The sequence below is a fragment of the Artibeus jamaicensis genome, unplaced genomic scaffold (assembly GCF_021234435.1).
Source record: "Artibeus jamaicensis isolate MK-2021 breed Jamaican fruit bat unplaced genomic scaffold, CSHL_Jam_final contig_924, whole genome shotgun sequence".
Taxonomy (NCBI): Eukaryota; Metazoa; Chordata; class Mammalia; order Chiroptera; family Phyllostomidae; genus Artibeus; species Artibeus jamaicensis.
In genome coordinates, this window is record NW_026522015.1 from 1,021,592 (window position 1) to 1,046,628 (window position 25,037).

Below are 25,037 nucleotides of genomic sequence, written 5' to 3' on the forward strand. Positions count from 1 at the left end.
ACATTAGTCTGCATGAATTGGTTTTTATGTCTTTTCCCATACTCATATAGGATAGTTTAAATGTTTTTTCTTCATTTTTAAAATGTAATTTTCATATCAGTGATAGTAAGGTTTTATCTTCTAAACAGGTTGCAAATATTTTCCATAGTTTGTGATTTACTCTTTGATTCAACTTATGTTCCCTTTCATTTTACAAAGTTTGCTTTCACTTTCATATAGTAAAAGTTACCAATACTTTTTTATTGCATTTTACTTCATGTTGCACAATGAAGGCTGTCAAATATTTTCTGTAGGTTGTCAGATAACATATATTTTAGGCTTTGTGAACCATAAGGTCTGTGCTGTGATTACTCGTCTCTGCACCTGTAGCTCCTAAGCAGTCAGAGACAGTATGTAAATGTGTAGAGGTGGCTGTGTTCCAGGAGTATTAGAGGCATATATCCTATGAGAAAACGTCCTAAGGACTTCCAGCCAAGATGGAGGCATAAGTGGAAACACTGTGCCTCCTCACACAACCAAGTTTAAAGACAACAAAGTTTTAGTAACAAAAATGCAACCAAAACAGACAGAAAGTTGAACTGTATGGAAGTCTGACAATAACGAACCATTCAGCCAGACTGGTAAGAGGGGCAGAGTCAGTGCCTGGCTGAACAGGGTCCTGCAGGAAAAAGTGGCCAGACTGACCCAGGCTCGAAAGCAGCAATTGGTAGATCCCCGGCGTGGAGTGTCAACAGGCAGACCCAGTGAGGGCACAAGGCAGCTGGCAGAGTGCGCGGTCAAACATTTGAGTGCAGATAAACCAGGCAAAAAAACAAGCAGTGAGACAGACTGCACAAACCAGGGCCCCAGCACTGGGAATTAAAGCCTAAAAGCACCGATTGAAAAACTTTCAGGGGTCGAGGTGCCGGGAGAGGCTTCCAAGCTCACACAGAGTTTGTTGGAGAGATCCACAGGGTCCTGGAGGGTGCACAAGCCCACACATCCGAACACCAGAACCAGAAGGGCCCAATTTGCTTTTGGGAAGCAGCAGAGGGGACCAAAATCAGAGAGACAGCCTGGAACAAGCACCATTGCCCCCTCTAACCCCGCCCCCACATACAGCGTCACAACTCATCCACCTGGGTTGCCCCCCACTGGTGAACACCTAAGGCTCCGCCCCTCGTACATAACAGGCATGAACAGACCAAAACATTATGGCTCAAGCAGAAGAACAGCTCAAAGCCCCAGAGCCTATACTTCTAAGCAACCAAGAGATAGCCAACCTATCAGATGCACAGTTCAAAACACTGGTGACCAGGATGCTCACAGAACTGGTTGATTTTAGTTGCAAATTAGAGGAACAAATGAAGGCTAAACTAAGTGAAATGAAGGGAAATGCACAGGAAACCAATAGTGATAGGAAGAAAACTGGGACTCAAATCAAGGGAGTAGACCAGAAGGAAGAAAGAAACATCCAACCAGAAAAGAATGAAGAAACAAAAATTCAAAACAATGAGGAGAGGCTTAGGAACCTCCAGGACATCTTTAAACATTCCAACATCCAAATTATAGGGGCACCAGAAGGGGGGAAGGAACAGCCACCAGTGGAAAACTTATTTGAACAAATAATAAAGGAGAACTTCCCCAATCTAGCAAAGGAAATAGACTTCCAGGAAATCCAGGAAGCTCAGAGAGTCCCAAAGAAGTTGGACCCAAGAAGGAACACACCAAGGCACATCATAATTACATTAGCCAAGATTAAAATGGAGAGAATCCTAGAAGCAGCAAGAGATGAGGGGACAGTCACCTACAAAGGAGTTCCCATCAGACTGTCAGCTAATTTCTCCAAAGAGACCTTATAGGCAAGAAGGGGCTGGAAAGAAGTATTCTAACTCATGAAATCCAAAGACTTACATGCAAGATTGATCTATCCAGCAAAGCTTTCATTTAGATTGGAAGGGCAGATAAAGTGCTTCTCAGATAAGGTCAAGTTCAAGGAGTTCATCATCACCAAGCCCTTATTATATGAAATGTTAAATCTAAGAAAAAGAAGATAAAAAAGATGAACAGTGAAAGGACAGCAAACTCACAATTATTAACAACCACACCTAAAACAAAAGCAAACCAAGCAGACAGCTAGATCAGGAGCAGAACCATAGAAATGGAGATCACATGGAGGGTTAGCAACAGGGGAGTGGGAGGAGGAGAAAGGGGGAGGAGGTACAGAAAATAAGTAGCATAGATGGTAGGTAGAAAATAGACAGGGGGAAGGGCAAGAATAGTATGGGAAATATAGAATCTAAAGAACTCGTGACACATGGACATAAACTAAAGGGGAAAATATTGGGGGAGGAGGTGTGCAAGGTGGAGAGGAATTAAGGGGGAAAGAGAACAACCGTAATGGCATAATCAATAAAATATATTTAAAAAATACCTTACATCTCAAAAAAAAAAAAGAAAATGTCCTAAAAGAAGGGTGTCTTTTTTCATTTATTTCTATTACCTCAAAAAATAATAGAAAATAAAATGTTTTTGTTTAATATTTTATTCTCTTATGTTTTGAAAGTCAAATCATCCATAGTATTTATATGATTTCTAGGAAGATAACACTTAGCCTCAGTTTAGAATAGTAATCTCTTTGTTTCAGTAATTATTTTGTGAATGAGAGTTTGTTTTCTCTTTAGCTGTGGGAACCACAGACTAGATGCCATTTCTACTGCCTGTGTTTCAGAGGCAGGTAGCAGACTGGTTGCAAGGATTGTCACTGAAGCCAGAAGCCCAGCTTTCCATCTGCACTTAGTATCCCAGTGACCACAGACAAAGTAAATAACATCTCTATGCCTCTGTCTCCTCATCTTCCAAGAGTGACTCATGATAATATATGAACAGATTTTCAAAAATATGAGATGAATTAGAACAGTGCCTGAGAAATAGCAGCAGCTCTTAGTGAATGAACACTGTGATCCTCCCAGGATCCTAGGGAAAGGGATCCTGATGACTATCCACTCTGGTGTGGGATCATCTAATGACCCTGGGGGATCTCAGGCCTGTGCAAAGGGAAGTGTGCTCATCAGGCCGTGACACATCCCTCAGTGCAGAATAAATCATCTTCCTCCCCCTGGAGGAGAGGGCAAGTGCTCCATCCCACATCCACCCCAAAATGTATGGAGTAAATAAACACTGAACATCTTTAGAATGGCCCGACAGGGTTGTAGCAGTATGAGGGTTTTTAAAGTAATTTTATGTCTCTAACCTCAAGTTATTAAAGGTAAAGTGGGAAAAAATGATCATTACATTGCAAATGTGTTATTATGGTTACATTAGGTATAATATCACAGACATTGTTCCTAGAATTTGATGATTTCCTTTTTGAGTCTAAGCCATACCACTTATGTTATAAGTAATCTCTGCAGTCAAAATAATAGTCAAGTTCTGTGTGGAGGGAGGCCCAGGCTGGGTGCCCAGCTGTGCAGCCTCTGTGGTTGCCCATGTTGAGAAGGATGTGTGTGGGCACAGACTGAAGATGGTTCTTGTGAGGGAATCTTGGCAACTCTATCGTGGGTGTCAGTCCAGCAGGCACAGAAGTACACGGCCTCATCTTGTTTCTCTAAGAAATTTATTTTCAAGGTGGAAGTAGAAGTTTGAGGATTTTTACTTGCCTCAAATTTGTTGTTCTTTCGATTAACAGACATTGTTGGGTCAATGTATATTAAATGTTCTATACCTTCATCTGGTTTTTGCTGGCACCAATGTATGTAGTAGTCTGTGCTAAAGGTGCTAGAAGACACCTTACAAAATATATGGGCACTCTTATCTCTTGACCTGGAAATTGATATTTCAGGTTGCTCCAGCTTTAACTGTCCAAGGCAAACTGCAAGCAAAAATTAAATAAATAAGTAAATTCCAATGAACAAATGACACCTAAAGAAGTAGCAATAAAAAAGTTCTTCTCTCTTGTAAAAAATGATGGAGTAACTCACAAGCCCAGAGGGAGAAGATGACTGCTTCCAGTACTGACATCCCACACGCCAGGTTGGCTCCCCAGGGAGAAGGTGAGAAAGTGAGGTTCCTGTTAGCAGAGCAGAGTGAGGAGGGCAGGGCTGGGGCTGGTTTCTAGGAGGAAGTGGTGGCTCAGACAGTTCCCTGGGGTTCTTCCTGATCTGCTATAAATGAGCACTTGTGAGGCTTCTTGTGTCCCATGTATGCTGGGAAGATAGGGTAAGAGTGTTTGTGATCTGGAAAGAAAATCCTGCGATAAATTTATCCCTCTTGGGTTAGGGCAGGGACGATTCTCACATCCACTCAGCTGTTTCTCGTGAAATACCATGCCATAGAAATATTACTTCAGAAATGTGAAGACACGTGTTATGTTTGGACCCTATGTCTACCTTTCTGTGACTTGCTGTGGATTCAGTACTTAGGTATGAAACCTGATCTGTATTTTTCTTTGACACAGCACCACAAAAATTAGACACGGGCTTCACTGACAATATTTAAGATGCCATATGCACAAGCACGGGAGAATTTCTGTGTTTATTTTTAAATCAACCTGTATGTCACCACACAGGTTACGACTCAGGGCAACCAAACTTCATTTACAATCTGGGTGCCTTTTAAAAGGGGCTGGGCTGCAGCTGCTGGCAGATAGAGGAAACAGAGCAATTTGGGGACTCAACTTCCCATTCTGGACCTCTGAACTGTCTCATAAACACTATGCTACATGCAGGAGTATTTTCAATGTCATGTTATATGTTACATTTCAATGTTACATGTTTAATATGTAATAATAAGCTTTCAAATTAACTCTGCATATAATATCCATTTAGAAACTATTATTTGTAAGGCAATATTCTAATTGTTTACTTATTTTGTGTGATCCTTTCTACAACACTCCAGTGAGGTAGCTCTTAGGATGACCTCCATCTGGCAATGAGAACAGTGGCGAAGAGAGGTGACTCATTCAAAGACCAGATCTGGAAAACACGAGAGCTCAGATAAGTAACAGTTTGTTAAAGAAAGTCTGAGTAAAATGAGGTATGGAAAATGACAGTAAAAGGTACTCATACTTTACTGTTACTTTGAATTTTCTCTACATATTTATTAATAGAAATAGAATTGCTTGGTATTATATATAAATAAACACTTTTAAGTGGAATTTGAATATTGGCTTTATATTCTTTTTTTTTCAATTAACTTCTTAGCAAGCAATGTTGAGGTCTTTAATCTATGTGAGCATTATTTAATGACTAAAGTTATAATTAAACACCTTCATATACCAGATAAATTTATCTGACATTTGTTGAGTTACTTGAGTTTCTCATGCCTCACTTTCTACATTACACATTGCCTGTGTGTGTATTTTTCAAGGCATTAAGGGGTTTACATGATCATCATGCACAACAATAGTGCACAGAACACCCAAATATTAATACCTGATACATCATGAGTCAATACTGTTAGAAATTCTTATTATGAGTATTATTATCAAACAAAACCAAATATACTTTGTTAAATTTTTTTTATGATGCAACCATGGTAGCTTATTGAGGAAAATATATAAAGTTAATCAACATACATAGAAGATGAACCAGAGTATCGCGGTTCGATTCCCAGTCAGGGCACAAGCCTGGGTTGCAGGCCAGTTCCCAGCAGGGGATGCGTAAGAGGCAACCATACATTGATGTTTCTCTCCCACTCCTTCTCCTTCCCTTCCCCTCTCTCAAAAAATAAATAAATTAATTAAAAAAAACATACATAGAAGAAATAAAACTATCTATTCCCTCAGGAATAATCATTTGTAAAAGTTTAGACAATTTATTCCCCATTCTTTTATTATTATTCTATCATTACAAAGAGTCTTAATGTTAAAAAGTTATTATTAGATACTTATGAATTTTTCTTTATGCTATATTGTGAATTTTTAATTTTTTATTAATAAAATACAATAAAACATTGTTTTCCATGACTGCATAAGAGTCTATTCTTCGAATGCAATGTAAATCAGATGTTTTCTTCCCTGTAAATCATCATTTAGCCTGAAATATGAAAACCTGCTGGAGAGTTTTCTTCTAAGATCTGAACACAGCAGAGTATATCACTGTAAGCATCTCATTACTGGCCTATGAGACAACCAAGTAGACAAGATGGCAGTGGTATGTTGACAAGCTTGTCTGTGCCTTCCTGTCTGAAAAGAGCTTATGTTCTCATTCCTTTTTATTCTTTCAGGTCTTTCTCTCCACCCTTGCTTTTATTAAGAGTTTAGATGATCAGTGAGACCCTATATAGGTTGAAGAAATCAACTTGGGTCAACCCTGAGAGAATAAGATAACCAGGAATTACACAGACAGGACGCAATCACAAAAGGTTGAGTACCTTAGAGGTAAGAGGAGAAAGGCTGACAGGCTGATCTACCACAGCTTTTCTTGTGACTCTCCTTTCTTTCTTCCAATGGCTTCCCTGAATTGATAACTAGAACCAGGGTCCTTAGAAGAGAAAGTGATGGGAATGAATATGTTGTCATAAACTTAGATATTATCAAATAAATAAAGGGCTATGTATGTCACACATGCAAGGGAATATCCGTATTCTTCTATGGGGTGACAGCCTGGACTGCATAAGAAGAGTGGGTTGTCATTTGGGAAACAAATTGATAATTTATTGACATTTTTCATACTCTGTGAGAACTTCTGGTCACTCAAATCCTTGTCGCTATGATGTCATGACTCAGTACTAAATGGTAAATTGTGTCAGGGAATGTTTCACAAAGTTTAGTTTTGGTTTCTTCATGGGTGTAGAAACAATGCATAGCATTCTTTATATCCTCTTATGTATGGTCTAAAGGTCAGACTCTGAGGCTAGATTACATGGGTTCAGCCCTAGTTTGCATTGGGTCAGCTATATGACTGGGAGAAGTTCTTGGGATACATGATTATCTCTTACCTCGTGAGTCAATTGTGTTCATAGTCATAAGAGAAGAGACCTCACAGGTTACAGTGAGGGTTGAAGAATTTCATATGCTCAAAGAATTGAGAACACCAATAGACATCTGTTCCACACAAAAAATTATTAGCTGTTTATTCTCTGGACCTATTCTCACTCTTTCATAAGCAGTACCATGGGTCACTCACAATATGGTGGGCTAATCAAATGACCCCAGGGTTTTGGACCTGCATTCTGATGATATAATGTTCCCACAACCCTGAATGTGAAGTGATAAACTATCTCCTGCCTCCCCCAGTAAAAAGATACTGGCTCCATCCCAAGTTGACCTCAAGTATGTTGTTTGTTATAGAATTGCGATGTCTACATTTTCAGGGTAGCTTCATGGTCCAGTTCAAAACATATGACCTTCTTTTTTTGACCAATCACTTCAACTCTCAGAGCTTAATATTTTATTTGTAAAATGGGCAAATAATGAATATAGGGCTGGAGTGTTATGATAATTGTCTGTGGTAAGGTGCATGTACTCTGTCCAGGAGATAGAGAGCTGGTACACAATGCTTCCTTCCCTCAGCCTGAGCCATTCCTGTTAGTGGAAGTATTTAGATAGGGATATGATTAATGGGACCTGTGTTTACTCATTCCCAGTCAAAATTTAATTCACAAGGAAGTGTGTTAAATGAAGATTTGGGAACGGCATGATCAGAAATGCTTTCTGCTGAAGGTGGGGCCTAATGTGTGAGCAGGCACAATTGGCTTCCTGTAAACTGAGATGTGCAGCAGCAAAGGCGAGATAGAGGCTGGCAGCCCAGGCAGAAGTTAGCTGAGTGTGCTCTGTGGAAATGCTGTGGTGGGGCAGAGACCCAGAGTAGGCTGTTGCTGGGTATCTTGGCACCTGTGCACTGTGGATCCCAGCAGCACACTAGTCAATGGCTAGTGTGAAATGTATGGTAAGGACTGACGTAGACTTTTGAAAACTTTTTCTTGCCTCAAATTTACTATTTGTTCACCTAAGTTAACTGGGGCTGGGATATTTGTTGAGATGATAGACTTCAGGTGTGCCATAATTTCGTGTGGTTTATTCTGACACCAGTGCACAACTGTATTTTCAAAGTCTTCAGTGGACATTGTACACAATATGAACATTCTATTGCTCTGAATTGACATCTTAGGTGGCTCCAACTGTAACTGCCCCTGTCCCACTGGAAATGAAAAGTGGAAATTCCCATGAATATCTGACATAGAAACAGAAACAATTAAAATATCTCTTTTATCTCTCATCCATGTTCAAATAAATTGAAGAGCAACTCACTAACACTGAGGGAGAAAAATATTAATGTTCCCAGGAGTGACATCCTACTGTCTGCCACACTGTGTCACCAGGGAGAAGGCAGGAAAGTGAGGAACCTGGTTGGAATGTCCAGGGCAGGGGGCGGAGAGTATGGGAGGAGGAAATGGTGGGTCAGGTGGTCCCATGGAGGCCTGTGCAACCTGATGCTGAGATGAGCAGTTTCAAGGGTTCTGACAACACTCTTGTGCTGAACTGACAGGAAATATGCTTCATGATCCGGACAGGTATGTCACTAATTTTTTTCTGAGTCGTACTGAAAAGCTGTCATAACATTTATTTTCTCTATGTGTTTCTCTGTGGGCATTATATGGCTGAAGAACAGTGCTATCTCTACATTATCAAAGATATTTTGAGAAGATCTACACTTTCCATGCATTCTTTGGGAAATGGATCTTCTCACATGTGATGTTTACCACTTAGGTTCTGGTCTCTAATTTCCTTGCATAAAATATAAAAGCGACTAGGGAGGTTTTATTTAGGTTCAAGAAGACAACATTGCCACCACTTAGATGCCATCATGGTCATAAAGAGTCTTGGTCTCCATGTAATTCAGTGAAATATGAGCCCACCATAGGTGGGAGAAGGCTGACAGATCATGTGTCTAATTCTGTCTCTTGAGTCTGTCTGGCCTGAAAATTACTCTATTTTCCCTTCCAGTACATCTCAAAATTAAATAGTAGACTATAAGTCATTGAAATAGGGACTAGAGAGAATAAACATTTTGATTTTATTTCAGTAACTTTTAACTATGGTGAGCAGCATGTATAGGAACCTTAAAGGAGACAGCTATATTCTTAAAGAATCCCACTACAAACATGACTTTTAGAAATTGAAAATATAGGTCTTTGTATTATTTTATATTGAAAAATCAATTGGTAATTTATTGACATTTAATTTATTCTGAAGGACACCCGGTCACTCAAATACTGGGCACATGCTTCAGTAGACATTGATAATTTGTGTCAGTTAATGTCCCATAATGTTTAGCTCTGTTTCCCCTATGAGGATGGGACTAGTGTATTCTTTCTTTTATTGTCTTGCAATTAGAAAGGTTTTAGTGAAACAGCTAAGAGGAGCCAGATTATCTGGGTCTTTACCCTGCTCTGTCAACTAGCTACAAACCAGCTGTGTAACTTGAACAAGTGACTGAATCACTTAATTCATCACTTACCTTGTGAGTCAAATACACTTGATGATAGCAGGTGTATATATAGTGTGAGTTGAAGTAGCTAATATAGTCAAAGAATTGAGAGCATAAACTAGCAACTTACACACACACCCTGACTATGCCAAACTTATACAAAACACACACTTAGTTCTTCAGATCATAGCAGGTTCTTTCTACTTTCACAGACAAAATCAAAGGTTACCAAATATAACTGGCTCATGTAACATCTCCAGTGAATCTGAAGCTCTGGTCTGAGGATGTCATGCTGGCTGAAACCTTTTTCCCACACCTCCCAGAAAAATGACTTTGCTTCATCCCTAATTTGATACAGATACCCTAGTGTTTAGTTAAAGTATTGAATCCTTGAACTTAATATCATGGTCTCACAGTCCAGTTCAAAAAGGATGGACTTCTTGTCTTTCTAATCTTTAAAGCTAAATTCTATAAGCTTAAATTTTTAGTTGGAAAATGGAACAATAATAGTATATTGCCAAAGGGTTGTCTTGAGTATGCATGATAATAATGGCTCCAGTCATCCTGACAACTTACTGAGAGTCACTGGAAGATGAGATGGTGGACCATGGCACAGCTTGTGCTTTCCGTCCCCACACAAGACTTTAATTAATTGGGATGTATTGTCAAATAAAGCTGTGGAAGCACAATCCCTGGAATTAACTGAGAGCTATGTGCAAGCACAATCCCAGATGGCTTCTTGAAGAGCTCAGAAAATGCTGCAGACAAGGCAAGGCTGACTTCAGGAGCCCAGCTGGAGAGGGGGGTGCTGGTTGTGGTTGCCACTGATGGGAAGGATGTGGCACAGATCCAGGGAAAGGATATTGTGTGGGTTGTCTCAACAGTTGTAGTAGTGTGTGTCCAGCCAGCACAGTAGTAAATGGCCTCATCTTCTTTTTCTATGAAGTTTATAGTCAGCATTGACATGAGACTTAGAGAATTCTTTCTTGCCTCAACTTTGTTGTTCTTCCCACCTTGGTTACTTTGAGATGGACTTTTTGTTGAGCTCACATAAATCAGATGCTCCAAAGCCTGATTCGATTTTTGCCGGTACCAGTGAATGACATCGTTTTCAAAATTTGTGCTTGAAACCTTGCAGTATATGTCAACACTTTTCTTTACTACTATGGAAATGGATATCTGAGGCTGCTCCAATTTTGATAGCCCAAGTCCAACTGTATGTAAAAGAAGAGAATTTCCAATGAAATTCTGATAATATAAGAAACATTAAGGAATTTCTTTGCTCCCTCATCTAGACTGAAAGGTCAGGAACTGTTACTCACCTGCCCAGAAGGACAAGAAGGTGAATGCTTCCAGCAGAGACATCCTGTGAACAGACCGTGTCCTCAAAGAGAAGCAGGAAAGCGGTGACCAGGTAGCAGGGAAACTCAGGTCAATAGCAAGTGGGTGTAGCCTAGATTGGGGAGAGGGAAGGAAGTGGTGGGTCAGCAGGACCTTGGGCCTTTAGTTCTGGCTGCTGTTCAGAAGTTACTCCTTTTTGTGGGCTTGATGGTCTCAAGATACATTTGATGGTCTCTGGAGGGCTCTTCAGCATGAATGTTACAGGTTCTTGGAGGTGCCTTGGGACATGCTGCTAAAGATACTTATTGAAGAAATCTGAGAAACCAGATAAGATAGAAATAAATATAACTATAATTATATCACCAAGACCAAATCTATTTATCATTATGGTGATAAAATGAAGATTTTTTTCTGTGCATATAGAGGGATAACAATGTGATTCTTGTGGATGATAAACATATTTAAGTTACATGTGGAACGTGTATGAGGTTTTGTGTTACTCTTCTCTGAGTTCACCTTACATTCTGAGCAACTCCCATGACACTGAAGCATTTTTTAATGTCTGCAGCTAGTCACCGTTCATTTCTGTCACTTAGAAATTGCTTGACCTTATGCAAATTTCTTAATCTTTTTGTGCCTCAGATTCTTCACTTAAAAATTGATGCAGTAATAATGTCTTTCTGAAAAGGTTATGCAGATTACATAACTAAGAAGGCTACCTTGTCCAGATTCTGGCATACATTAAACTTTCAGTGATTATTATACATTACTGTTAATACTATTGTTAATAGACATTATTGTTAATATCATTTTTTAAGAATTTAACTTTCCTATACTGTCAACTAATTCCATCATGGTTATCTCCGAAAGCATTGTATGTATTAGAGCTTCTTGAACCCTGGACAGCAGTTGTCCCTGAAACTTATATCCAGTCCTGTGATATACTGTGTGGAACAGATGTGAACTCAGACTAGCTTGGGTCTTCTTAGGAAGTAAACAGAGGAAGAAGGTGGCTCACTATGGCTAGATATTTTTCCTGAGGCAGCTTCCCTATTTTCCTTCTTGTTCAATAAACACTACTTCTGAGATGACAGCATTGGAAAATTGAATGTTGGAGAGGTAGAGAGTGGTAGACCAGAAGGCATGTGGCTCTTCCTCTGCACAGAGATGTATCCTGGGAGTGAAAAGGAGGAGGACAGGGACACCAATGCTGCAGTCTGGCCAGTGCTGCTGCAAGCACTGGGGCCTGGGGCCTGGGGCCTGGGGCCTGATTGCTGCCACTGTTTGGGAAGCCATAGTCACCTGACACCTGAGTCCCTCACTCCTCCATCACTGCCAGACATTTGCTTCCAGACCCAACAACTTCAGTATCAGGGTGCGGGTGGCTGATGTGGTGGCAGGCAGCTGTTGGGAGTGTTTATAACTACTTGAGTTCACACTACCTACTTGACTTCAGCTGCAAGGAAGGCTGAGAAAAGTATCTGACATTTTTCATTTCTATAGTGGGAGATGGATTTGTTCTTTCACAAGACTTGTAATGTGGGAAATTCCCTAAACTTAGGACAAGATTTTAAACATTACGAGACAAAAAGGAAATAAATGGCCACTTTAGAAACACTCCTGGAAAAAAATTTCTTCAAACAAGAAGGTAAAGAAAGTTAGAAATTGTCTTTTACTTACAATTTTATACACTTTCAGAAAATAGGTATTTTATTGTATTTATTTCTCATAATATTTATAACTCATGATAACTAAAAGATTCTTTGTGGCAGGTAATGTACTACAAACATTTTGGTCCCATTATCTCATTTAACTTTCACAAACTATTTTGTGCTGTTAAAGTTGTTCTCATTTTTTAGATGAGAAAATCGAGGCTTTGACAGAGCAGCATTTTGTCCCAAGCCTCACAGGAGTAAGTGGCAGAACAATAATTTGCAGCAAAAGGTCTGACTCTGAAATCCATGTTCTTAAGGAAGAGACTATACATCATATGTAATGAAATAGTTTTCTTCAGTTTAGAATAGTCTTTTACAGTTAATTTGCTCTCTATTGGTAATTTTTTTTGTTTGTTCTTCTGTTTCTCTCTTTTCTTTGTCTTGTCCCCAGGGTGGCATCAATGCACATGGGAGGAATGGGAGTGTCTGCCACCCTCCACATTCTCTCAAACTTCCAGCTCTTTGCTCTGGGATTTAGCCTCTTCCTCTGAATTGGCTGGAGCAATACCCAGACCTCAACCTAATACTAATGACTCTACACTATGCCCTTGGGTACAAAGGCAAGCAAAGCTTCTCATCCAAATCCTGGGTGCTGCATGCCCTGGTCCCCTTAGCACTTCTCACCCTCTTAGAGACCTGAGAGGCATTAGGATCTGCTATACATGAAGCTGTGGGGAAAGTAGTGCTGGTATGGACTCACCTTTGTAAATGCTTTCCACAGCTCATGTTGTTTTTCTTACTGTGGCCACGCTAGGAGAGCTTGCTATCACCAGATAATCTCAGAGTCTCTCTTGATCTATTTTGAGTTTTTTTTTTTCTTTTGAGGTTTTGTCCTCTCTGGGATAAGACCCTCAGAAGCAAGGGAACCAGAAATGTACATCCTCTTGCCTCACCCCCCCCTTATCTCACAACAACACAACTGGCACTTTCTCTAGGGCGGATGCTTACTTCCCTGATACTACCTCCCCACTTAACTGCATCTAGAACTCTAGTAAAATTCTCTGTTCCTAGTTTGCTAGCTTGCTTTGACCTTTAAACAGGAGATTTGGAAATTTAGAGAACCCTTTCCTTTGTCAACTAAACCTGGCTTTCAAGCCCACTATCTTATGATTAATTCAAAAAGTGAGCTTGTCAACTGCGAAGTATATAATAGAGTATTGTTAGCTGAAATTACCACTGTATATTAAATCCCCAGAACGTGTAATGTTCTAACTGGAAGTTTGTACCCTTTGACTAATACTTGCCCATTTCCCTTACCCTCTAGCCCCTGGTAAACACCACTGTACATTTTGTTTCCATGAATCTATTTTTTTAGATGCCCGATATAAAGAAATCTTATTGCATTTTTATTTCTCTGTATCATTTATTTGACTTAGCATAATGCCTCAAATTCATCCAAGTCATGACAAAAGGCAAGATTTCCTTCTTATTCATGGCTAAGTAATATTTAATTGCACATATACCTTGTCTTTTTTGTCCATTAATTTGTTGACAGGCACTTAGGCTGTTTCCATTTTTGTTTACTGTAAATATGCTGCAATAATCATGAGAATGCAGATTTCTCTTCAAGATCCTAACTTCATTTCATTTGGATATATACCTACCAGAGGCATTGTTAAATCATAAGGCAGTTCTATTTTTAATTTTTTGAAGAACCACCATACTATTTTACATAGTGCTTACCTCAATTGATAATCCCATCAACGATACACAAGGGTTTCTTTTTCTCCACATACTCACCAATGCTTCTTATTTCTTGTCTTTTAGAAAAATGACATTTTAGCAGGTAAGAGGTGATAGCTCATTGTGTTTTTGATTTGAAATTCCCTGATGATTAGGATGTTTTACACCTTTGCGGTCATTTACACCTATCTTGTGGTCATTTGTTATGTTGTCCTAGGAAAAACTTCTATTCAGTTCTTCTGTATATATATATTTAGATTTTATATATTTATTTTTAGAGAGGGGAAGGGAGGGCGAAACAGAGGGAGAGAAACATCAGTGCATGGTTCCCGCTCGAGCACCCCTCACTGGGAACTTGGCCGGTGAGCCAGGCATGTGCCTTGACTAGGAATCAAACCAGTGACACTTTGGTTCTCAGGCCGTCACTCGATCCACTGAACTGCACCAGGCAGGTCTCTTCTATTTTTAATAGGTTTGTTTGTTTGTTAGCCATTGAATTGTATGAGTTATTTATATGTTTAGGATATTAATTCCTTATCTATTATATGAATTGCAATTACTTTCTCTCATTATGTGGGTGCCTTTTCATTTTGTTGATGGTTTCCTTTGTTCTGCAGAATCCTTTAAGTTTTATGTCATCCTACTTCTTTATTTTTGCTTTTGTTGCTTATGGATACATTGTACCCCATAAGATCATGTAACACTATATATCCATTATATCTTGATCAAATCTGAAAAATAAATAAAAGAAGCAATTTGTTCTTTATTTCAATGTCTCTATTTATAATTTTGCTTGCTTGTTTATTTTCTTGATCAGGTTACACTTACAGGAGTGGGGATGAGGATAATGGGGTGGAAAAGAGGAAGGGTCATCAAGGAACATGTATAAAGGACACATGGACAAAGCCAAAGGGGAGTAGCATTGAGGATGGGAGGCGGGATGGGTTGGGGGGTAAGTGATGGGGGAAAATGGAGACAACTGTACTTGAAGAACAATAAAAAATAAATAAGTAAATAGGTAAATAAGAAAGTAAATACATAAATAAATAAATAAAAGAAGCAGAAAAATATGATTATATTCTGGGCACAGCTACCATCTCCTTCCATGGGGTAAATTTCATGGTTTATTCTTAATAGAGGAAGAGCTACAAGTGACCTGACTTATGAAGAAGAACATAAATGTTCTTGCTACAAAGTTCTCAATCATTATCCTCACTAAATATTTTGGTGATGTACAAAAGTCCAGGCTATGGAGATTTCAGCCCTCTCCATGTATCCCATATTTCTTATTAAAGCAAGTTTATATAATTATATATGACATATGGTTTTATTAGCCTTTTCTTTAAGGACAGACTGTCCAGAAAGGGATTTCTACTAGATATACTCACAAGGCAATCCTTTAGCCATGGCTTGTTAAAGGACTGCTCATTCTGTCTCGATCAGGCTCTACAGGGCAGGGAAACAAGTCTGGGAGAACCCACAAATTTGCCCACAAATGCCACAGTGTGTTTTATAAAGATAATAAACATTAAGGATATTTAAAGTGGCCCAATAGTGCAACTGAAAGAGCACAGACTATTTGTTTGGACCAACTACTCCACCCCCCCATCCAAGCATCATTACTTTCTTGCATGAAAAAAGTCTATTGGCAGGGTTTTTATGGTGATCACGTGGGCTTCTAAATGCATAGAACATGCAGCACATTATCTAACAGCCATGATGGAAAACCTGATACAAATTCCATTTTTCTCATTGCTGATGCCTTTAGCCTAAGATTTCTATAATTACCAGAGATCTCTGAGAAATGAAATAATAGACCTTGCCTTCTCTCTGAAATTATTAGCCCTTTAAACATATGGGTCTCTAAATAAGAACTCAAATCAATAGCAAAAAATGTCAAACCAGACATTTGAAGGCAAAGTTACTGGCACCCATAAGGGTACAATTGATAGCCAGCATACTCCTTTTTTTTCCTCCAAATTCTGAGGCATCGATATGAAAAGCACAGGAAGTGCTGCAAGCTGAGACTGAGGCCTAGCCAGGGCTGAGGTTTGAACTCAGGGCTGAGGATGCTTCAAGCTGGGAAGAATGCGGGCACACTCATGGTAAGGGGTTTGTGAGTGTTTCTTTTTTTTTTGTATGTGTATGTGTTTATTTTCTTGCTTTATATTTCCCCTTTTTAAATATATTTTATTAACTATGCCATTAAAGTTGTTCTATTTCCCCCCTTCATTCCCCTCCACCCTGCACACCCCCTCCCCCACCATCCCCCCTTTAGTTTATGACCATGTGTCTCAAGTTCTTTAGATTCTATAGTTCCCCTACTAGTCTTGCCCTCCCCCCATCTATTTTCTACCTACCATCTATGCTACTTATTTTCTGTACCTTCTCTCCCCTTCTCCTCCTCCCACTCCCCTGTTGCTAACCCTCCATGAGATCTTCACTTCTATGGTTGGCTTCTGATCTAGCTGTCCTCTTAGTTTGCTTTTGTTTTAGGTGTGGTTGTTGATAACTGTGAGTTTGCTGTCCTTTCACTGTTCATCTTTTTTATCTTCTTTTTCTTAGGTAAGTCCCTTTAACATTTCATGTAATAAGGGCTTGGTGATGATGAACTCCTTGAATTTGATCTTATCTGAGAAGCACTTTATCTGTCCTTCCATTCTAAATGAAAGCTTTGCTGGAGAGATCAATCTTAGATGTAGGTTTTTGGATTTCATGACTTGGAATACTTCTTTCCATCCCCTTCTTGCTTGTATGGTCTCTTTTGAGAAATCCGCTGACAGTCTGATGGGAACTCCTTTGTAGGTGACTGTCCCCTTATCTCTTGCTGCTTCTAGGATTCTCTCCTTCATTTTAATCTTGGCTAATGAAATTATGATGTGCCTTGGTGTGTTCCTTCTTGGGTCCACCTTCTCTGGGACTCTCTGAGCTTCCTGGATTTCCTGGAAGTCTTTCCTTTGCTAGATTGGGGAAGTTCTCCTTTATTATTTATTCAAATAAGTTTTCCACTCGTGGTTGTTCCTCTTCCCCTCCTGGTACCCCTATAATTCGGATGTTGGAATGTTTAAAGATGTCTTGAGGGTTCCTAAGCCTCTCCTCATTTTTTTTGAATTCTTGTTTCTTCATCCTTTTCTGTTTGGTCATTTTTTTCCTCCTTCTGGTCCACTCCTTTGATTCGAGTCCTAGTTTCCTTTCTATTACTATTGGTTTCCTGTGTATTTCCCTTCATTTCAATTAGTTTAGCCTTCATTTGTTCCTCTAATTTGTGACTAAAATCAACCAGTTCTGTGAGCATCCTGATCACCAGTGTTTTGAACTGTGCATCTGAAAGTTTGGCTATTTCTTCATTGCTTAGATTTATTGGCTCTGGGGCTCTGAGTTTTTCTTGAGCCATGTTTTGATCTGTTTGTGCCTGTTAGGTGTGAGGAGAGGAGCCTTAGTTGTTCACCAGGGTGGGGCAGTGGGGTCATAGAGGGACAATGGTGTTTCCCTCTGCCGCTTCCTGCCCCTAGGGCCTGTGTGGTCCATCTCACTGCTGGCTCCTTCACTGGTTTATCGGCGCACGAAGGTGTGACTGCGATCAGCCCTCAGTGGGTCCACCGCCTTGCGCCCCCAGCGGGTCAGCCCACTACTCCACACCTGGGACCTGCCCACGGCTGCTGGTGCACCTGGGTTGCACACCCAGGTCAGTCTGGTGGATTGTTCCTGCCTGACCCTGCTCTGCTGCTGGCTCTGCCCCTCTTACGGGTTTGGCTGAAGGGTTCATTGTCAGACTTCCATGTAGTTCAATTTTCTGTAGTTTGACTGCATTTTTGTTGCTAAAACTTTGTTGTTTTTAAACTTGGTTGTGCGTGAATGTGCAGTGCTTCTACCTACACCTCCATCTTGGCGGAAGTCCTGTGAGTGTTTCTTATCTTGGCTCCAATGACACTGTGGGTTTTTAAGGGTCATTATATTAGGTCATCACCTATTTTGTGGAATATATATTAGGAACCAAAGAGAAGCAGTCAGAATTTTGTGTTCCTTATGGTTGTAGTTCTTTGCCAGTAACAGGCATTGTTCAAGGGGGTTTTGAAAACTGAGACAGATAGTTAAGCTTACAGCCATCTAGTAAATCTTATCTTCCCTAAACCAAGGACAATTGAGTAAATGGTTTGCACATTTCCTACCCAACTAGAGGGTAGATAGCTTAAGTCATCTATCAGTGAGATAGATAGCAGAAATCCAATTGGTTCCATTTGCCAACCACACCCAAGGATAGATGTATTTAAGGGAATAAATCTCATTTTGGTACATCAGCATGAAGCTGATGAATTTTTTCATCAGGTCCCTAAAGACCTCTTCTAAATCCCTAGCCCTTAAAAAAAAAAACTTCAGAATGAAGGTCTCTGTGTGCTCTGTCCCTCCTAGGACCATGCCTGCACCTTTCCCTTTCCTCTCTTTTTCCCCCCCAGGCATGCATCAATTGCATACTCTAAGGAACCCACCCCATCAGACTTGCAACCAGGGAGAAATGCCAATAGCTCATTCTGGCTAACCCCCTGACCCTGTCCCTAGTGCAGCTTCCTTTTTCTCTGATACCAAAGAACTGAGAATTCCCCTGTCTAGTTGTAGCTATGAAGTCACATGGCTATTAGTACCTTCACTGACTCATTAGAGTAACCCCATTCTGACTAGTCGGTATAGTGTTTGGACCAATCCAACAGTGAAGATTTGTAGTCTTCACTTGCATGAAGAAAGACCCATCGTGGACCAGAGGTGGGAACTTCTACGTATGTCAGCTCCCCTCTAGTTACCAAAGTGTGTTTTCTCTTTCTACCAAAGACTGCAAACTGCTTCCCTGGCTGGAGCTGAAGCACTAATGTCATTGGACTGGGCAGAGCCAACTGGTTGAGAGCAAATGGAGCTTCCCAGAGCGAAGCAGAGCTGTGTAGGTGGAGAAGGGCCACACCCCAGTACAGACTCACAGCCATGCTGCCTCATAGCTGTTCTTCCTCACAGCCATGCTGCTTCATAGATGAGTATTCCACTATTGAGCTGTGCCACAGTGGGTGCTGTGTTCTCACAGCTGTGCTGTGTCACAATGGAACTGTTTGTATGAATAAAGATTCAGTCTTTGTTGCACCTCAAATTGAAGATTCCTCTTGACATTGAATTGGCACCCACAACCACTGGTTGACATATGTATATAATATGCAATATGTATAATATATAGTAAATTATAACATATATAATACAACATAATATGTATATATGTATATCTAGTCTTCCTGAGGCCTGTGAAATATAAGCCTGTTGGTCTGGTCAGCATACTATGGTGGGAGAATTAGTTTGAGATCCCCAAAGTAAATGTAATTGATTGGCTTTTCCTGATCATACAATCCTCGTCACATATCAAGAGATCAGAATTAATATAGTGATGATAGAAGAGCTGTCCATATCATTGCAGCCTAGGGGAGCACATTGGAGCATACTGTAACTTTCACTTATATTTCTGCCTCAGCTGGCCTTTAGGTGTTTCCTGGCAACAATATAGGAAATATTCTATCATGAATTATTAGAATTTCATATGATTTCTTGATCTAGAAGTCAACATCCATTTTCTGTATTGTTTTGAGACCACAATGAGGCAGGTCAATAGTGTTTATAACAAGCTTCATGAGGGTACAAACCTCTGTATCAAGAGCACTTGGAGGGAAGCCTAGGAATGTGGTAGGCATTTAATAGATATTTTTGGAACGACTTATCATGTGTGTGTTTTGGAAGACTCACACAAGAGTGTCAATAAAACTAAATTACATAATGTGTGTTCTTTCCATAGAAGATTAAAAGAAGATGCTGGTGAACAGAAGTCTCACATAGTTAATCTGGGAAGAAACATAGTTGGGAACCAGTGACTCTTACGCAAATCCTTATTCATCAGACTGGATTAAAAGAGGGGTTGACAGTGGAGCTGAGAGGAAGGCAGACCAGGTGGGCAGAGGGGGCCTGATTCAGGTCTCTGAGTCCTGTGCTGCTCTGTATCTCTCTGTGCCTCCCAGGAAGCAGCAGCATCTCCTGCTAGTGCTGTGGCAGGGCTGGGCCAGGCACAAGTTCCAGGGAAGTTGAGTGTGGCTCAGAAACTCCACCAACACTTCCCACCATGCTTGCTTTTCCCACAGGCTCCATGGCTGCCAGGTGTGTGGGGTCTTCTGGGAACTGCTGGCTCAGACCAGGTCTTTGTGGCTGCCAGCTGTACAGACTTTCTTTCCTTGTGAGCCTGGGGGCCCAGCTCTGGGCAGCCAACAGTGTAATCTAGTGAAGACTGTGCTGAGAGGAGATGGACTTTCTGAAGAAGCAGCTGCCAGAAGAGACACTTTGGAGAGTTTGAAGTGAGACCTTGTAATTCTGTGAGGATGAATTGCTTTGGTAAAGACAGAATGGCAGCTTCAGTCCAAGCACTGCTGCCACTGGAGGAAAGTCACTGTAGATGGGAATGATAATGTTGACTCTGGATTTGTCACCCACCATGTGCCAGGGACTGTGCAAAGCTGTTTGTTTTTTTTTAAATAAATACCTTTTAAGTCAGTCTTAAATACTAAAAATCTTATAATGATTTCATCCTTATATAATATTGGGTTGGCTGAAAAGTCTGTGGCCAGACTTTAATCCTCATATAATACTTCAAAGTAGTTACAATCAATGTCCTCTGACAGAGGAGATTAAGTGGAATATCAGGGTCACATAAGAAGTAGGTAATGGATTCAAACCCAAGACTAACAAATTCTAAAACCCATTCAATAGATGGATAAGCTGTTTTTGAACTATAAAGTGTAATGGACCATGAAGACAATTCCAGAAAGGTGGCAGAAATTCACATTCTAGAAAGCAAAGGGCATAAGATAGTATTAAAGAGCATTCATTAATTTAATAAGGTGGACCTCAAAAGTAGTAGAAAATTATTTAGCACATTTGAGTTAATAGTTGATTTCCTTCTGTGAAATACTAATTTTTAAAGGTCTCTGATCCACTAGATGGTAACATATACCCTGTATTGAATATCAGACATTGTACATATTTCTTTTCTTTCTTTCTTTCTTTCTTTCTTTCTTTCTTTCTTTCTTTCTTTCTTTCTTTCTTTCTTTCTTTCTTTCTTTCTCTCTCTCTTTCTTTGTTTATTTATTTCTAGCATTAAGTAGTTTTTACCCCCATTTTCCAGATGAAATAAAGGCTTAGGCAAGTTAAATGATTTACTGAGGTTGCCTAGCTAATAAAGAGCACACCAAGACAGTGTTCACAGTCTCCTGAGTCTGTGCCGTAAGTAACCTGTTTGGCTGTCTATGATTCAGGGGTTAATTTCTGCAGTCATTGGTTTTTTGCATTTAAATGTAAAATGTGATGATGTTATATTTCCTGTTTGTTTTCAATTCCATGCTTCCTGCTTAAAAGATGCAGTGTTTTGATTTCATTTAGTTACTTACATGAACTTCTGGCATCCCCTCCTGACCACTGGAGGTGTTACACCTGTTATATTCATCTGTATTGGAGCTCCTGTATGTGATGTTTGTTAGCAGCAAAGACTCAGCAAAATGAAAGAAAGTGCTCTGAAATGCAAGGCAGGAACCCTGTTTTAACAATTGCATTCTCTCTCTCTTTTTTAAACAGATTTTATTTATTTACTTTTAGAGAGAGAGGAAGGAAGAAAGACAGAGAGGGAGGGAAACATCAATGTTTTGGAGATACATCAATTTGTTGCCTCTCACACACTCCCACCTGGAGACCTGGCCACAGTTTGCAGGCCTGTGTTAATCCACTGACCACAACAGCCAGGATACCAGGTATATTCTTAATGCGCTTGGTAGTGGTAGGTAAGAAACTCCTCCCTGCAAGGCCCTCATTTCATAGCCTCAAGTGAGAGGGTGGGGTGATATCTTTGGTCCCTTCCAGTTCTAATAATTTGTGATTCTGAATTAAACTGATATTCTAGGCATTGAAATAACAGGCATAGCAGAATAAAAAATGGAAGCTACCATTTTTATTTTTATCCAACCATAGTGCAGTTTGCTTGCTTCCTCTTGATAGTGCTCTAGAAAATTATAGTCTGGGTTGGTTGTGTCACAATAACCCATTAATTCCTATAGTCTATGACTCTTCCTAAGAGTCAGAAGCAACATGTTCACCTAGTCTGCTGGTCTGTTACACACAGCCTTGAAGGGAGCCCATGTGCACACACATGCACACACACACACATGCTTTGTACACAAGTACCGTAGATCCCACAAGCTGAATTATGTTCATTCTTACAAGTAACTGGTTCTGGGCCTGTCTAGAAATTAAAGAGAATACCCCTAATAAATAAAATATGTATATAAAGTAGAATTCTCTTAGGGATAGTTGGAGTCTGTGATTTGTCTGCACCATTCCACTATGCTTCATATTTATTTTTTATAATATTAGAATGTTTCCATGTATCATGGTCTTTAAAAATCAAAAGGATTATCAACACCACACTAAATATGCCTGTCTCTGGAGGTTGTATACAGTTTGGAAAATGCCTCGGCTAAAACTAGATTCTCGTGCCTCCTTTCATCCTCACATCACTGAGCTCCCTGGTGCTGTGTGGATGCCTGAGCTCAGTGTCCTTAAATGCAGTGGCATCCTCGTCACATCTTTGCTTGCAGAAGAACACTGCCTGGAGGGGGCAGGCCACCCAAGACCAGTGCAAATGGCCAGAACCAGTTAGAACCAGTTGGCAGCCGATGTATCTCATTGTCCCTGAAGAAGAAAAATGTTGCATTTTTCACAGCCACTGAGAAAATATAAATAAATTCCTTTGGGTGATCTTTATCTTAATTGGCTAGTTTAAATGACTCTCTGAGATTGAAAGGTTATGAAAAATTAAGTCTCAAAACTTAAATGAGAGCTTTCAACAGGTTATCCCGAAATGACCACTCTCTGCATGTCTCCATGTTTTTTTCTACTTTTCAGAAAATAGTAGTTTTGGTATTTTTTATGCCATATTTCTCAGTACACACTACACTACCATCATTAATCTGTACCACTCATGTTGTATAGTTTTATATGTTTGTTATTTGTTATTCTTTTTTCTTCTTCATTCCCCATTCTCCTACCCCCATGGATGCTCAGTCTACTGTGGCACCCCCATGGATGCCCTTTGAGCCTACATATCCATGGAAACTATAGGGTATTGTTTGTGACTAATGTGTTTTTACATTTATATAAATAGATGCCATCCTTGCCTATCCATTTCTGTTCACCTTGGTCATTCCTCCTGTCTGTTCACTGTTCCACCTGCATCCACTGTGTTTTTTCACCCCTTTCCCAGTGAGGACACTTCAGCTGCTTCCTGGGCCTGGTTGTCACCAGCAGGGGTGTGATGGATAGGTCTCTCATGCCCACTGAGCATTTAATCCCCAGGCTTGCCAGTCACATGAAATACACAGACATGTTTTCACTAAATTCTTCCAGGGAAATGTTACCCAACATTAAATATTTAGCGGCCTGGTGGTCTCGAGCAGCATCTCATTGTTCTATGAGACTATCAGCACTGGTTTGATTGTTAGGAAGCTGAGGGTCTCTCCCACACCTGGGACCCATTAATGTGTCTCATTCAGAGACTTGCTTCTTCATGACTTTTAGGTGAGGCAAAAAGAAGACCAAAAAGCAGAGGGTTAAAGCATACGTGAGAGCCAGGCTGCCCAGGGAGTGCCTGGCCCTGCTGTTGACAGGCAGTGCACACTAACGGACATGCAACCAATGTCAGTCATTACGTGAACTATGAACAGTAATTTGTTAACATCATAGATATAAAGATAAAATAATATGCACAATTAAATTATTTAAATTATATTAGGGTTACAATAATTATTACTGTATTAATATTTTGCTGACATTCATGTTTCTCTAATGTCTTCCAGACACTCATCCTTTGTGAATATGGCTGTTATGCAAATATCCTCAGCAAGTCTATCAACTGTCTCCTGACTTTGTCTAAAGTAACATACTAGAGTCAAACTTTTTGCTGAGTATATTTTGCATACTTTGGAGACTTGTTTAAGACTTTTCTCACTTTAATGTCACAAAAGTAAATCTATATTTTCTTTTTTAATTTAATTTCAGATTTCAATCCATTTTGACCCTAGGATTGGAATTTCTGGATTTTCCTGAACTAGTTCATCAGAGTCTCTTCTCCATTTGCTTCATGCACTTGTGTTGAGTCCCTGGCATAGATTCAGGACACAGAAAAAGGTGGATAGAGAGCTTAACCGTTGATGGGGAAAGGAAGGGCTAAATGATACCACGATTACACTAAATGAATTGAGAGAGCTGAATAGGTACAGGCAGAGGAGTGAATTGGTAGAGGAGGCTTAGTTGGGAGGGTGGGGCCTGAGCTGTGCCCTGAGGAAGGGGGAGATGTAGAAGCAAACAGGGAGGGGCAGGAGCTCCTGGAGAAGGAGGCTGTAACAGGGCCAGCAGAGTGTAGAGGGGCAGTGGGAGGGCAGGCTGGAACAGTGAGGAGACTGGGAGACTCCTCTGAAGGATGTAGAAGACAAGTGTTAGTGAAGGCATGGAGGGTTTTGAAAGCCAAGCAGAGGCACAGGGAACATATAATAGGTATCCATCATCAGTGTGGGGAGCCACAGGGGAAAAAAGTGAGAGTGGTAACATTTTGACATCAGTGTATAGTAGATGGTTTAAGGAGAGCAGGCAAGCTGGAGAAAAGGAAGTAGGAGATCAGTGAGACAAGAAGCATCCTCCTGGTCTCCCTTGGCAGGATGAGGACCTTCCTAGATCAGGTGGCAGGCGTTAAATGCTAGGTTTCATGGCACTGTGAGGGAGGAAATCAAGGCTGGTGTTCATAATGTGGAAAATAAAGCACAGTGTGGGT

The 25,037-nt window shown here is 40.2% G+C and overlaps 2 long non-coding RNA genes and 1 gene segment (V, D, J or C); 1 reads left to right on the plus strand and 2 right to left on the minus strand.

Annotated features, from left to right (window-relative positions):
• Positions 1 to 3,300: 3,300 nt before the first annotated feature.
• LOC128625830 (uncharacterized) lies at positions 3,301 to 5,044 on the minus strand. The gene is made up of 3 exons (XR_008389663.1): positions 4,843 to 5,044; positions 3,960 to 4,184; positions 3,301 to 3,850 (listed from the first exon to the last, which is right to left on the minus strand). It is a non-coding gene; the product is annotated as an uncharacterized LOC128625830 (long non-coding RNA).
• Positions 5,045 to 8,112: 3,068 nt separating this feature from the next.
• LOC119054792 (uncharacterized) overlaps positions 8,113 to 25,037 on the plus strand; it is a 30,043-nt gene continuing 13,118 nt past the window's right edge. For both annotated transcript variants that reach the window (XR_005083571.2, XR_005083576.2), the window contains exons 1-2: positions 8,113 to 8,493; positions 10,706 to 10,824. This is a non-coding gene — a long non-coding RNA (uncharacterized LOC119054792). The remainder of the gene's footprint in view (positions 8,494 to 10,705; positions 10,825 to 25,037) is intronic.
• Positions 8,671 to 10,817, minus strand: LOC128625829 (probable non-functional T cell receptor gamma variable 10). The segment is given in 2 exon segments: positions 8,671 to 10,624; positions 10,733 to 10,817. Coding segments are annotated over 2 exon segments (609 nt in total).